Genomic DNA, 12,860 nt, shown 5'->3' with positions numbered 1-12,860 from the left:
ACTAGAAGTGAGAAGAAATATTTTGATTTATTCCAAGTATCCAGTGAGCTACTCAGATAAAAAGAAATGACTGAGTATAGGTTATGATAGGCAGAGCTTGGGATTCTCAGAAGCAAGCAGAAAGGGCAAAGGATGATAAGTCATCTTAAATTAAAATTAAGTCCTAATGCATTCAATGACTCTTGTTTCTTTAGGGCTATGTTCAAACAATATCCTTTACTTGAAGTTTGTTTCAAGCACTCTTCCTAGTGATATTATGGACCTACCATATTGTTTTCTCCTCCAGAAGTGGTTTCATTCTCTCTTGCATTTTTTTTAATAAAAATAGTCATAGTTTGATAGTGATGAAAATTTGAATGACTGCAGTCCATTTTTCTGATGTCCTGATGTTTTGCCTACTGATATGGCTGGTATCTTTAGAATCAGAGTCAACTGCTTTGTAGTATGCTAGAGTAGTAAACTAGAACACGGTCAGTCAGCCCAAAAGCTCATCACTGCTTGATTGATCCTGGTCATGAAAATTGACACATACATAATTCATGGTCTAAGCAAAGCTCAAGGTGGGGGGGGGTGTCTTCTGACTAAGTCCAAGTACTAATCAGTGCCTGCTTAACTTTTTCAAAATCTTCAAGGTTGGCTGGCTGCTCCTACCTGTTGTAAAATATTCTGGGTACATACAACTCTTTCAACCATAAACTAACTATAAGTAATAAGTTTATAAATCAAATTAAATCAGGAAAACACAGCAAAATTTGGCTTAGCATGTTTTGTAAATGCAATTACTAAGTCTTTAACGTGTTTAGTCTGTTGTAAAAATACCTAATAAATACGCTTAAAATAATTTTAAACATACTTTTTTTCTTCTTCTATTCATTTGTGTTTGAGACTGCCTGAAAACTCACTGCAGTTTTCCTGGCAAGGTTTTTCAGAAGGAGCTTGCCATTGCCTCCTTCCTAGGACTGAAAGTGGCTGGCCCAAGATTATCCAGCTGGCTTTATATTTAAGGTAGGACTAGAACTTAAGGATTCCTAGTTTCTAGCCTGATTCTTAATCACTACATCAAACTGGCTTTCTAAACATATATTAGTGTAAACTAAATCAATGGGATCTGAATCAGGTTTATTCAAAAGTAATTCCCCCTGAGAAGTTGCATATTCAGGTGGAAGAAACTGCCTTGTTTCTTCTGTCGTATAGGAGTCTAAAATTGATGTCTGGCTCTTCAGTAGCAAAATATGTCTGTGAAGAATTATCTGCTATGTTTTACAAACTGGTGCTCTTAAGTATATGTGCTTGCAAACACTGCCTCTTAAAGTTTTTGACAGATGAAACTCCAAACATACAGTAGAGCGTGAGAAGTCACATGGCCGTGCCACTGTGCATGTATGTCTCTGAATGATAATTTGATTTTTATGAATTGTCACATTGATATGACAACTCAGTTTGACTTTCTGTTAGGTGATGTTATTGAATTGGCCTTGAATCAAATCCCTCAATCACAACTTTTTAAGACACTCTTTAAAGCAGGGCCGCAGCATGCCAGCAACCAATCCGAACAAACAAGCAAAGCTCCATCCGCGAGATGCAGGCATCACACAAAACCATGCACCCTCCTGTCCACGGAAAAACCTCTCTCTATGGAATCAGTTCTAGTGCCCTAAAGGTTGGGGACCTCTGCTTTAAAGTAATCAGTTTAAAAACTGAACCGCATGTCCTCTCTGCATGGCCAGCAGATGGCACTAAATTGTGTATAGTACTTTTTCTACAACAATCAAAACAGGTGAGCTACTTTATTGATCATGCACTGCAGCCATCAACAACTCTCCTGAAGCCCAGTCAATTGTATTTGATTTATACAAGCTGTGTTTTGAAACAAAATCCTTTCCCCCCACAGAGTACAAAAGCAGAACAATGGTCAAAGATGGAAGCTAGGTGTAGGATTTTTACTATCTTATTTTTAAATCATTGTTCTGTTGTTATACCTCATCTTTGAGTACTTTGCAAACATTTTGTGTATCTTATGCTGGAAAAGTTGGTATAAAATATTAACTCACTCTTTAACTTCATTTCTGTTTTTACATACATACGTATGTACATATCTATAAACATACACAGTAAATTATGCCCATCCCTGCTTCCTGAGCTGCCATTGGTTACCAGCTGGCTTCTGGGTGCAATTCATTATTACCTATAAAATCTTACATGTACAGGGCCTGGCTGTTTCTGATTGTTTATGCTCATCTAGGTAGATTAAGCATAATATGTATGCTGCAGGTCCCTTCATTCAAACAATGTCATGTATCAGGAATTAGAATGTCCATCTCTGTTGTGGCACCTGCCCTCTGGAACAATATCCCCCCCCAAATTCATATGACTTTGACTCTACAGTTGTTCAGGAAGTTGTTAAAAACATTGTTAGTTTTTGTTAATTAGAAAAAATTTGTTAAAAATTTGTTAATTTTTTTTATTCCCCCCCCCGTGTATTGTAAGCCACTGAGAGTCCTTTGGGAATTAGGCAGTCTCCAGATCTAACAAACAAATGAATAAATAAATAAATCAGACTGATTACAGCCATATTGGGAAATGTCAGCCATAAAGAGGCTAAGACCAGTTCCCTCCATACAATAAATATTGTTCACGGAGTGATCATCTGCTCCTTTCTGTTGGTGGTTTCACAATTCATTTTTACTTGTTCTGACTGCTGTTTCTCTTGTAACTTCATCAAAATTCTGAACAAAGGCCTCTCACATTCTAATTTTTCATCAGTGAAAGCAACTCAACCAGCTTAACTCAAACTAGTAAATGTCTATCTATAAGAAGGGATGTGTGCCTCCTGCCATCACTATATACCCTGAATATCATCCCATTTGCATTGATAAAGCAAGACACTTAATTTGGAGGGATGTTGTTATAGTTTGACATGGAATCAGTTAGGCAGAAAGGTAGTGGGCTCCTTTAATTGAAAGTGTTCAAGTGGTTATCAGACATCTGTTGATCAGGAATAACTTAGTTTGGATTCCTGCACTGAAAAGAAATTGTATTAAATGGTCCTTTCCAATTCTAGGATTTTCGGATTCTATGTTTTATCCACTTCTGCCTTCCTCTTCTCCTTCTAGACCCTTTCTTTCTATATGAAATTAGACATATTCCCTCTCTTCTGAAATTCACTTGAGCCATAGTCACCACAGATGTTGTATTACTAAAACAGGAAATTCTGAAATTAGGATGTACCTTTGAACAGTGCTCTGCTCGCCCAGTGACTGTTGAGTGGCCTTGAGGTAACTTTGCCTCCGTGCTGCAGTTTTAGGAGATGGCTTGGGGCTGGTTTCTGAGTCCTCACTGTCATCATCACCCATGGCTTTGATATAACTCCCACTTCTCATGCGCCGGCATGGGATTTCATTGTCTTTGTCCCTGGTCAGCATATTATTCCAGTCTCCCTGAGGCACCTGTGAAAGACAAAAAAACAGAATATGGTAATCATCTGTGGCAAAGAAAATAAAAGGGGCAGGAAATATAACAGCTAGATTGCTAATGGATGGGGAGAGGCCCTCTGAAAGATGTGTTCCTTTTTCAAAATCCATTTGTTGGACGTAACAGAAGAGGGCCACTTTTTATATCTCTCTTAACCTAGAGAAATAATTTTCTCAGAAGGTAGATTTACTTGCCTCTAGCTGCCTTTTAGCAAGGGGTGAAGACCTTCCACTTTAGACAGAATATGTCAGCTTGTGCTAGTGTGTCTAGTGGTTTTAGTGGTTTTCATGATATTTTTCATCTTTGTGCTTTATTTTCATTATGCATTGACTGCGTTATGACAGCAAGGTGAGATAGAGGTGAAAGATAGAAAATCGTCCACCTTCTCATCATCTGAAAGATAAAGTACTACAAAATAGCAGGCTAGCAATTCATTAATTCAACCTCACCAAAAATAATGAGTTTCTGATGAAATAAAATCATACAGGAACAGACAATTTCATGTATAGCAAGCAATTTACAGACACTGTTTAACTATGCATGCCTGAAACATCTTCTTAAATTCTTTATTTATTCAGCTAAAGACTTACAGGCTATGAATATATGTTATTTTCAGAGCAGTGATTAAAAAAACAATCATGAGGCCATGGCTCACAGATCAGATCTGGCAGATGGACTTCTGATGTGACATTACAAGGCTCTAAGAAGATCCTCTTTCCTACCTCTCATGTGGAAGACTTAGTTTTCTATTTGAAAGGAAAAGCTACTGTTACTCTCTGTGTGTATGTTTATGGGGAGTGAGTGAGGCAAAGAGAGGATGTTATATAGGTAAGTAAATTTATGTAATTTAATACTTCCCAACTTGTCCATTTTGGTCTTTGACTCCAGATACAACATGGTTCTTAGGAGGAAAAAAAAACCAACTAATGAACTTCCCCCCAAACTGTCTTAGGCTGCAAAGCTACTATGTAATCTGTATCTACCATTATAAGTGATAAACACCAAAGGGAAGCATTTTTTATTTGTTTATACCATAGTACAGAGGTCCCCAACCTTTTGGGCACCAGGGACCGGTTCCATGGAGAGAGGATGCGTGGCTTTGTGTGCTGCCTGTTTCTTGTGGGTGGGACTTTGCTTGTTTGTGCAGACCAGTTGCTGGCATGCCGCGGCCCAGTACTGGTCCATGAACTGGGGGTTGGGTATCCCTGCCATAGTAAATGATCTGACTACTGAGGCAATGGTATAACCATATCACCAAGTACATAGTTAAAGAGATTGGTTTTCTTTTTCCTTTTTGAGTCAACAGATTTATAGTGCCACTCTTGCTTAGCATATTAATGGAACTGCCTGTTGACTAGACTAAAGATGGTTATGAGAGAACAGTAAGAACTAATATATTCAGCAGGCAGCTTTTTAAAAGATTCCATTCTTCTGAAGTTTCTAAAAGTTCCACAATGTAATAAAGGCTTGGTGTTCCCAAACTTAAAATAGCTATTATCTCCACTAGCTATGAAATCTGATAGCTATTAAAATTCAACAGCACATATTTACTGCATGTTGTTCATACTGTTGTTCATGTTACAAGTCTTTGCAAAGTATTAATGTTTATAAAGGTGTCTGAGTTTTAATTCCAACTAGTTGTTTCTACAACACTTACAGAAAACTGCCCAGCATGATTTCCCCTGCTCACAGCAGCATGCATGGCAGGTGGCATGCAGTACTAGCAAAACAATTGCAAGGCGCCTCAGTGATAGCTGGTTGATTGCTTTCTCTGTGTGCCATAGGCAGCTGCATCTCAAGCTTGAGGAGGGCTGGAGCCTCTCAGTAATCCCAATCATCCTGTCATCTTGTCCTAGCAAGTGGCCCAGCTCTGTAGGATAGGAGGCAGCAACCTCATTCTAGAGCTATGACATTTCATGGGCCACAGCCTACAATTAATATTTGCAGAAAGAACAAGAGTCAGGGAATAATGTAGAATGCATGGGGATATCTGTGTTTCTTTCTAAATTGGAACATCTTTTATGGAGTCCCTTTAAAAAAAAACTACATCAAATCCATCTTGTATTTCTAATCAGTTTTGGTACCAACAATGTTTTGGGATGGCAGAAAAGTTGCTTTGCCCTGGCTTTGATGGTGAGATTTTTAAAAGGATACTTAAATCAGCCTTCTCCAACCTTATTTCCACCAGAGATGTTCGGGCAACAGCTTTCAGAATGCATTGCTAACATGATAATCCACCCAATCTGTTTGAATCAACCTTCTACTACCATATTAATCAGGAATGGAAGTAGATTTTGGACAAGAAGGTGGCCAGAGTTTCAGTCCCAGTGGCTGAAAGAGAATCCAAAGCTGCACTCTGAACATCAAATTTACCTTCATTGTGTCCTATAAAGGTATTGACTGCCTCTACAAGTGATGGCAAAGCAGCAGGGGAAGAAATAGATAGGGGGATGCTTAAATGCTATCTTGTCTCCTGATTCTTGTAAAAAGACAAATCATAATAAAAGGTCCCAGTGACAAATGTCCCTAATCGCATGTCAGTATCTCTGCTGGGATCATTAGTTTTGACCTTTCCCATGCATGCTATTGGCTTCTCCATGAACTCTTAATTTCAGATGCAAAAAGGCTGCTTACCTAGAGATGAAATTCAGCTTTCAAAAGCAATACTCTGCATTCCCAACAGGGGAAAAGCACAGCCGCTAGAGTATACTCAGGAACTAACTGAGTCCTGAAACTCTTGGAAAGAAGCAGAAGACTCTCTTTTGCTTTCCACTTGCTGATTTGGTTATTTGGCTGGCTAAAACTTAGACTTTCTTTGCTAGTTAATTACTAGACTAATCATCTCCCTGCACTCAAACTTATTGAAAACTATTGTTCTGTGATCCTCTCATGAAGAACAGCTATCCAGAATGCATGTGGGTAATCTCCTGTTATCTGCTTATCCAGCAAAGTTCCAAAAAATCAGTCTACTCACTGATTCCTTGGTCTTTGCTACAGTTATCAGCTCCACTTTCACAGACTCATCTTCAGTTTACCACACTTCCCCTGGAAGTCATCATAATACTTTATAATTTATTAATTAAGCTTGCATACTGCCCAACTCTCAAAAATTCTGGGCAGCTACTGAAGAAACTTCATCTCATCTGATCTTGAAACAAGCTAAGTATGGTCAAAGTGTTCGGCTTTAGTTGGAAGGCCAGCAGCAAATCCTTGGATTGGGAGCTAGACAAGAACATTAAAAGATCTTGGAAGAAAGCACTGGCAAACCACTTTTATATTTTTGTCAAAAAAAATTGCCTGGACATTGATGTATATATGCAGTCCTTTGGAGTTTTGCTTGTTTCAAATAAATATTAACTGGTTGTGTTCAGTTTTTGATTGGGAACTACCCAGAATTGGCTGAAGTGTATAAATGTTTTAAATAAATAAATTGAGGGAAACTTTAACTTCTTTTTTAAATGTATACTCTTTCCTTTATCCATGAATGGAGGTGCTACCTAGGGAGAATAGAAGAGGGTTTTATATAATGAACAAGGCTTGCACATTTGAAGGGGCCAATTCTCTCCAGTTGCTGGTCAATATGTCACAGTTCAGCCCAATCAACTTTATATTTAGCACACCAATTAAAATTGCTTTTATAGCCAATAAAATTTGGCCTTTATTTGTGCTCTCAGTTAGATTAAGGCATCTGAATATGTTACTACTGGTGGGAGACAGACCAGAATCTTGTGGTCTTTGTCTTTTCAGACAAGGGGCAAATGGAAACAACCATGCTTTAACCTTGAAATCTAGGTAAAACCCAACACAAATCAGTCCTAGTTCTAGTAATATGTAATGTAATAATACATTCAGAGCATAACCACCCAACTGGAATCTGATTTTAAAGTGCAAAACCCATGACTGAAACAATTGGCCTAAATGTTTATTTTTCCTGCTTCTTCATTATTTGTTTTTTTTTAACTGTCTGTGAAAAGGTATCTGAAAATTGGCACTCTATTAGGATAATTTGTTGGTTCTAATATGGTAATTAGTTAGCTGTGGATTTTTGATTTCAGATTTTGGAAGAATTTGTCTTTAAAAGAGTAAAACAAGTGAGAGAAGCTCCCTGCTATAAATACATGTATGTATTTCTTAAAATAGCAACTCAGTGTGCAGGGCTCTTTCAAACTACAGAGCATCAGAGGATCACATCCCTGACCCAAAGAACATATCTAAAATAGGATACGGGAGAAATAGAGGAAAAAAATGTTGAAGGAAGGAGTATGTGATTAGGTTGAGATACCAACAAAATAAACACAAATGAGAAACATTCCTTCTGGCTGCAATCCTATGAACTCTTAACCAAGTGTTTGCCCCACTTATCTGTTTCCAAGCAAATATGTCAACAACTGTGCCATGTGAATCCAAAACATTTTCCCACTTTTATTTAAGGATATCTAAAACATTGGGCACTTTCACTTAGCAAAAAATTTAATCCTCGTACCTTCTGCAACATGTTTGCATTGTGACATGAGTGTCCTTAATATCATATTTATTATGATACTTCTTCCCATTTAGGACTTTTCCATACCACAGCTTTAAACTGCTTGAATTGTATGCATAAAGCGGCTGAAAATTATATAGCTTCTTCCTCTACTTTGCTTACTGTGAGAGTCTGATATTCTGTCCAGACCATGGTTCCTAGGAGAAAGACATCTAACTTGAAAATATTGTATTATTTCTGTGTGTTTGAAAAAAGGACAACATGGATGAAAAAGGCATGAGGCCAACTTGGGTGTATGAAAAAAAATCTAATGGAAATTAGATCAATTTTATGGAGATGTAAATTAGCAAATGATTCAGCTCATTGAAGACTTTAGTGTATGTGGCTAAGAGAGGCCAGCAGCACGTCCCAACGGTACTATTTTAGCAGCCATTCTTGTTTTAAATTGATGGTGAAATGAATCTTCTTTCTTGGGACCCAATTTGTGGAGCACTGACCATGAAATTAATTTCTACCAAACAATTCTGCATTTCAATACATGTTGCTATAGATAGCTTACTGCAGAAGTTCCAGTCTTTTTAAGGTGGACCATTTGAAATTTTGAAAGGCTTTTGGGAGCATACTTCATTCATTAGTTAGAAAACAAACTGGCTATTCAGCCTAACCCTTAAGGGTTTTTTTAAAACCCAGTTTTCCCTTGTTTAATTCTCTGGAAGATGGCCACATTTCCAAACATTTTTATTCTCCAAGAATCCCTTTTGGCACTCATATATTTGGTGATGGAGGCCGGTACTTAGTTTTGTTCCATGACATTTTCCCAGTTTGTTTAAAAATGAAGAAGGGGGGGGGGGGAAGGAAAAAAACCCAAAACTTGAAAATGAAGTTGGACAAGAACCTTGGTGAAAGTAAAGGGAGATGTTTGCAGGGTGATTGGTGCTTGCAGACATTCCACATTCCACAACTTTGGACTCAAATAATAGTTTGTTTGCCATAGATGAGAAAGAACATGCATTCCATGGAAGTTAGGAAATTCTTCAGCACCCAGGACAGAGATTGAAACAACATTGAAACAGGTTGCACTTTAGAATTTAATGTTGTTTCTCTTATTGTTTTTTGCAAGTAGATTTTGGCTTTCATCCATAGTGGATGCACACAGTATCAATAATTTGTTTTCTGAAAAATCTTCCCATTTTCTCCTTCTACACAAACCATTATTTATAAAGACCTGTTTTCCCCAACCCAGATGTATTGGAATGCAGCTCCCCAAATTCCCACCCTGCAGCACATAGAACTATTATTCAAGTATATGAGAAAAGCATTTCCATTTCCATGTCTCTAAATTTAAGCTATTCAGTTTTATATGAACTAACTTTCTTGCAGAGATCCCATTCTACCCTACACCATCTGCAGGGTATAGCAAACAAAGTGGTGGCTGCAACACTATAATCGAAGATCCACTTATTTTTTATCTGTGTCAAAATGTGCACCTGCACTCCACTTAATTTTGTGACTGCGTTATGTGAGAAAGACAACTGACAGATGTTTTGAACCCCAAAGCCGAGCACATTTTCAACAGAGTAATTTTCTTATTGTTTTTACAGCTTTGTTTGTTTGCTTTTAATATGTGCCCAGATGACTAATCATCTCTGTGAAGATTCAGTTTTATTAGGTGTATCTGAAGGTTATGTTTCCCTTGCATTTACTGTATTAGTTACCTATTAGTTCCATCTGAGGATACTAAGGAAGCTGGAGAAGAGAGTTTTTAGGGCAGAGGGAGTTTTGCCTTCTACACAGAGGGAAGCTCCACTGCCATAAATGTTTCAAAAGCATTCTCTAATATTCTAAAGCAAGGGAAAGGCAAATGAGTGGAAAATCCATCTTGCATTGTAATGGCACACATACAAGAGAGATTTAATTAAAAGAGGGAGTTTAAGGACAAGCAACTGTCTGTATTATGCAACCCACCCTGATTCTAAAGGTTTAAATACTTATTTATCTATGTACAGTTATGCATCTATAGACCTGGAAAACAAGTATATATATATATACACACATACAACAAACAGTATCCTTGCCAAGCCATTCCAAACAAAAGTATGATTAGAGCATATTTTCTCCACTCTGGTATCATTTGTATTCATTGGATTTCATGCCATTATAAAGTTATAATGAATTAAAGCCTTAAACCCAAGATAGATATGAGGAATCTCTATGCAGACAAGATATTTATGCATGCCCTACACCTCTTCAAAGTGCCATTTTACTCTATCAAAGTTTTGGTTAAAAGCTTCCTCAAAATACAGTTGTGCCAGAAGTGAAGCAATCAGTTGAAGCAGATTGACTAATTTTTTGTCAAACATGAGAAGAAGCACATTTTAATGGTAATCATATAACTCTGCCCAATGCTAATGTTTACACTTCAGATTTTAAATGGATGTAATGGGTGTTTTTCTTTCTAGGTCTTTCTGAAATCAATAGTTCTGCAAGAACAGAGGGATTCCTAGAAGAATACTGGAAGTGTTTTTGAGCAATGGAAGCCATTCAGTTTCAGGGTTTTCCTCATTGCTCTTAAGGTAATCTTTATTATATTATATATATATTTTAATGAATAAAATAAAATTGTAGATACAAATACTGGATTGTAGAAAAATTGTAGATACTGGATTGCATAATATATTTTCAGACTTAAAAATTACTGAAGAAAAGGGGAAAAACAGTGAAGAAAGGTCCTAAATTTGGATGACTTGTATTTTACTCATACATATCCCAAAAGCTCTAATTTCAGTGGTCTTCACACACCCTTGAGTTCTCAGAAAATTCTACTTGCGTGAAATGTGCTATCCCAATTGCCGATGGCTCTCCTACCTCTGTTTCACCTGAATTCCCTCTTAAGGGAACTACTGACAAAACCTATCAGATTTTATGTACCTTGAGCTGCTCTTAGTGCTGCCATAAGGAGAGAAATTCTACTTTAACCCCGATACAGTGAAAGATAATGTAAGGCTGTATTACTTGTGAGCTGAGAATGAGATAAAAGCAATGTCATATGGCCACAGAAGAAAAAAAGATCTTGCCAAAGCATATGTGTGCCATAGTTAGGGCACCACGCAAATGGAGAAGAGCCACTAGTTTTGATCTTTTCCCTTAAGCATTGCTAATCTCCAGATATGTAATAATAATAATAGTAGTAGTAAAGTTGGAAGGGACCTTGGAGGTCACCTAGTCCAACCCCCTGCTCGGGCAGGAAACCCTACACCATTTCGGACAAATGGCTGTCCAGTCTCTTCTTAAAAACTTCCTGTGTTGGAGCATTTACTGCTTCTGGAGGCAAGCTGTTCCACTGATTAATTGTTCTAACTGTCAGGAAGTTTCTCCTTAGTTCTAGGTTGCTTCTCTCCTTGATTAGTTTCCACCCGTTGCTTCTTGTCCTGCCTTCAGGTGTTTTGGAGAATAGCTTAATTCCCTCTTCAGAGGGAAGTCAGAGCACAATTTGCAACTAGTTTTCAAAAGAGGCTCAGCATCAGGATGAAAGAAAACCAGTTCTTGCTAAAGGCAAGGCTGAGTAGCTAAGAGCACTGACAACTCAGTATCAATGCTTAAATAATAGCTTTGGCTTCCTGACCATTCCAGTTGATCAGAATATCCATTATTAACAGGAGAGCTTTGATTATTTTAAATAAGCACTAGCAATGCTGAACACCAGTTAGGGATCAGCTGGTTTTGTTTATCTGATGCAGCCTGTAAAAGACCTTCAAGGTCCCTTCCAGCCCTATGATTCTATAGCTTCCTCCATAGGTTCTATTTCATTGCACTTGATTAGTTGTTTGCTGTAACAAATTATTGCAGAATTCTGAAATACATTTTACCAACTCCTGAAACTTTTTTTTTCATATTTTAAAAAAGCAATCTTATTCAATCTAATAAAAAGAAATGGGAATTTGATGAAATGGACTGATAATAGGATTTGTCTTGCACTTGCTTTACTTGCAGAGTGATCAAGGGACAGGTTTGAGGGTCTTATCTTCAATTGTGCAATTATCTCTTGAAGCCTCTCTAGTTTCCTTTGGGTCAATCAATTTACAAGGGAAAATTTCTGGAGGGAACTTCTAAATTGCTTTATTAGATGAAGAAACAGCAGCCATTAGAGAGGCTGAAGAATGATGGAGAGATATATAACAGATGAAACAACAGCAATCTCTTATCTCTTTGCAACTGTTAAGTAAGGTCACAAACCAAGACATTCTAAAACATCACAAGAATAAGACTGAGATACAAACTTTTGGGAAGATTTCGATACAGCATTAAATCTAAAAAAATCCTTAATTTTGGCCAGACAGCTTCTGTTTAAATGAGTTTAGCCCAAAAAAATGTTCACATTTTTTAAAAAAAATATATAACTTTTTTGTTAATTTTTTTATTTTAAAAAACAATAGACTAATAGTCAAGAGAGAGAACAAAAAAAGTCGGCATAGAAAGAAATAGAAGATAAGAAGTGCAATAAAATAAAAAATATAGAAAGATATAAAATACACAAAAAAGAATGACTTTTGATTTTCCAAAGCATTTGTTGTATTATGAAGTAAGATAATAAGATAAGATGATAAGATAAGATAAGATAACCTTTATTGTCATTTTTTTACTGTGGGCACAATGGCACACATCAAAAATGAAATTTAGTTGCATTTAATGTTTAAGTAAAGTCTGTTACCTGTAATTTCCGTATCGATATGAGAGTGCAAATTAAAGCATATTCTATATATTGTTGTATGCAAGGATCCCCTTAGAGAACTAAGTATTACCAGTCATAGCCATTTGGCATGGATCGCAGAAGGAAATAGACAGCTAGTTTTCATAGAGGCATCTGCCTGCATTACAGCCTGACTGAAAGTGCCATTCAGACACAATT

General features: G+C 37.1%; 1 protein-coding gene across 2 annotated transcripts in view; it reads right to left on the bottom strand.

Moving 5' to 3' along the window:
- Positions 1-12,860, bottom strand: part of DLGAP4 (DLG associated protein 4) — a 392,903-nt gene that overhangs the window by 83,872 nt on the left and 296,171 nt on the right. For both annotated transcript variants that reach the window (XM_039323717.1, XM_039323716.1), the window contains one exon: positions 3,229-3,446. In XM_039323717.1, the coding sequence (XP_039179651.1) occupies positions 3,229-3,446 (218 nt within the window). The remainder of the gene's footprint in view (positions 1-3,228; positions 3,447-12,860) is intronic.

This window comes from Crotalus tigris, unplaced genomic scaffold, assembly GCF_016545835.1.
Source record: "Crotalus tigris isolate CLP2741 ecotype Arizona unplaced genomic scaffold, ASM1654583v1 scf7180000024281.4978605, whole genome shotgun sequence".
Classification (NCBI taxonomy): domain Eukaryota; kingdom Metazoa; phylum Chordata; class Lepidosauria; order Squamata; family Viperidae; genus Crotalus; species Crotalus tigris.
The sequence above is the reverse complement of the archived record's forward strand: the minus strand, read 5'-3'. Positions and strand labels throughout refer to the sequence as shown.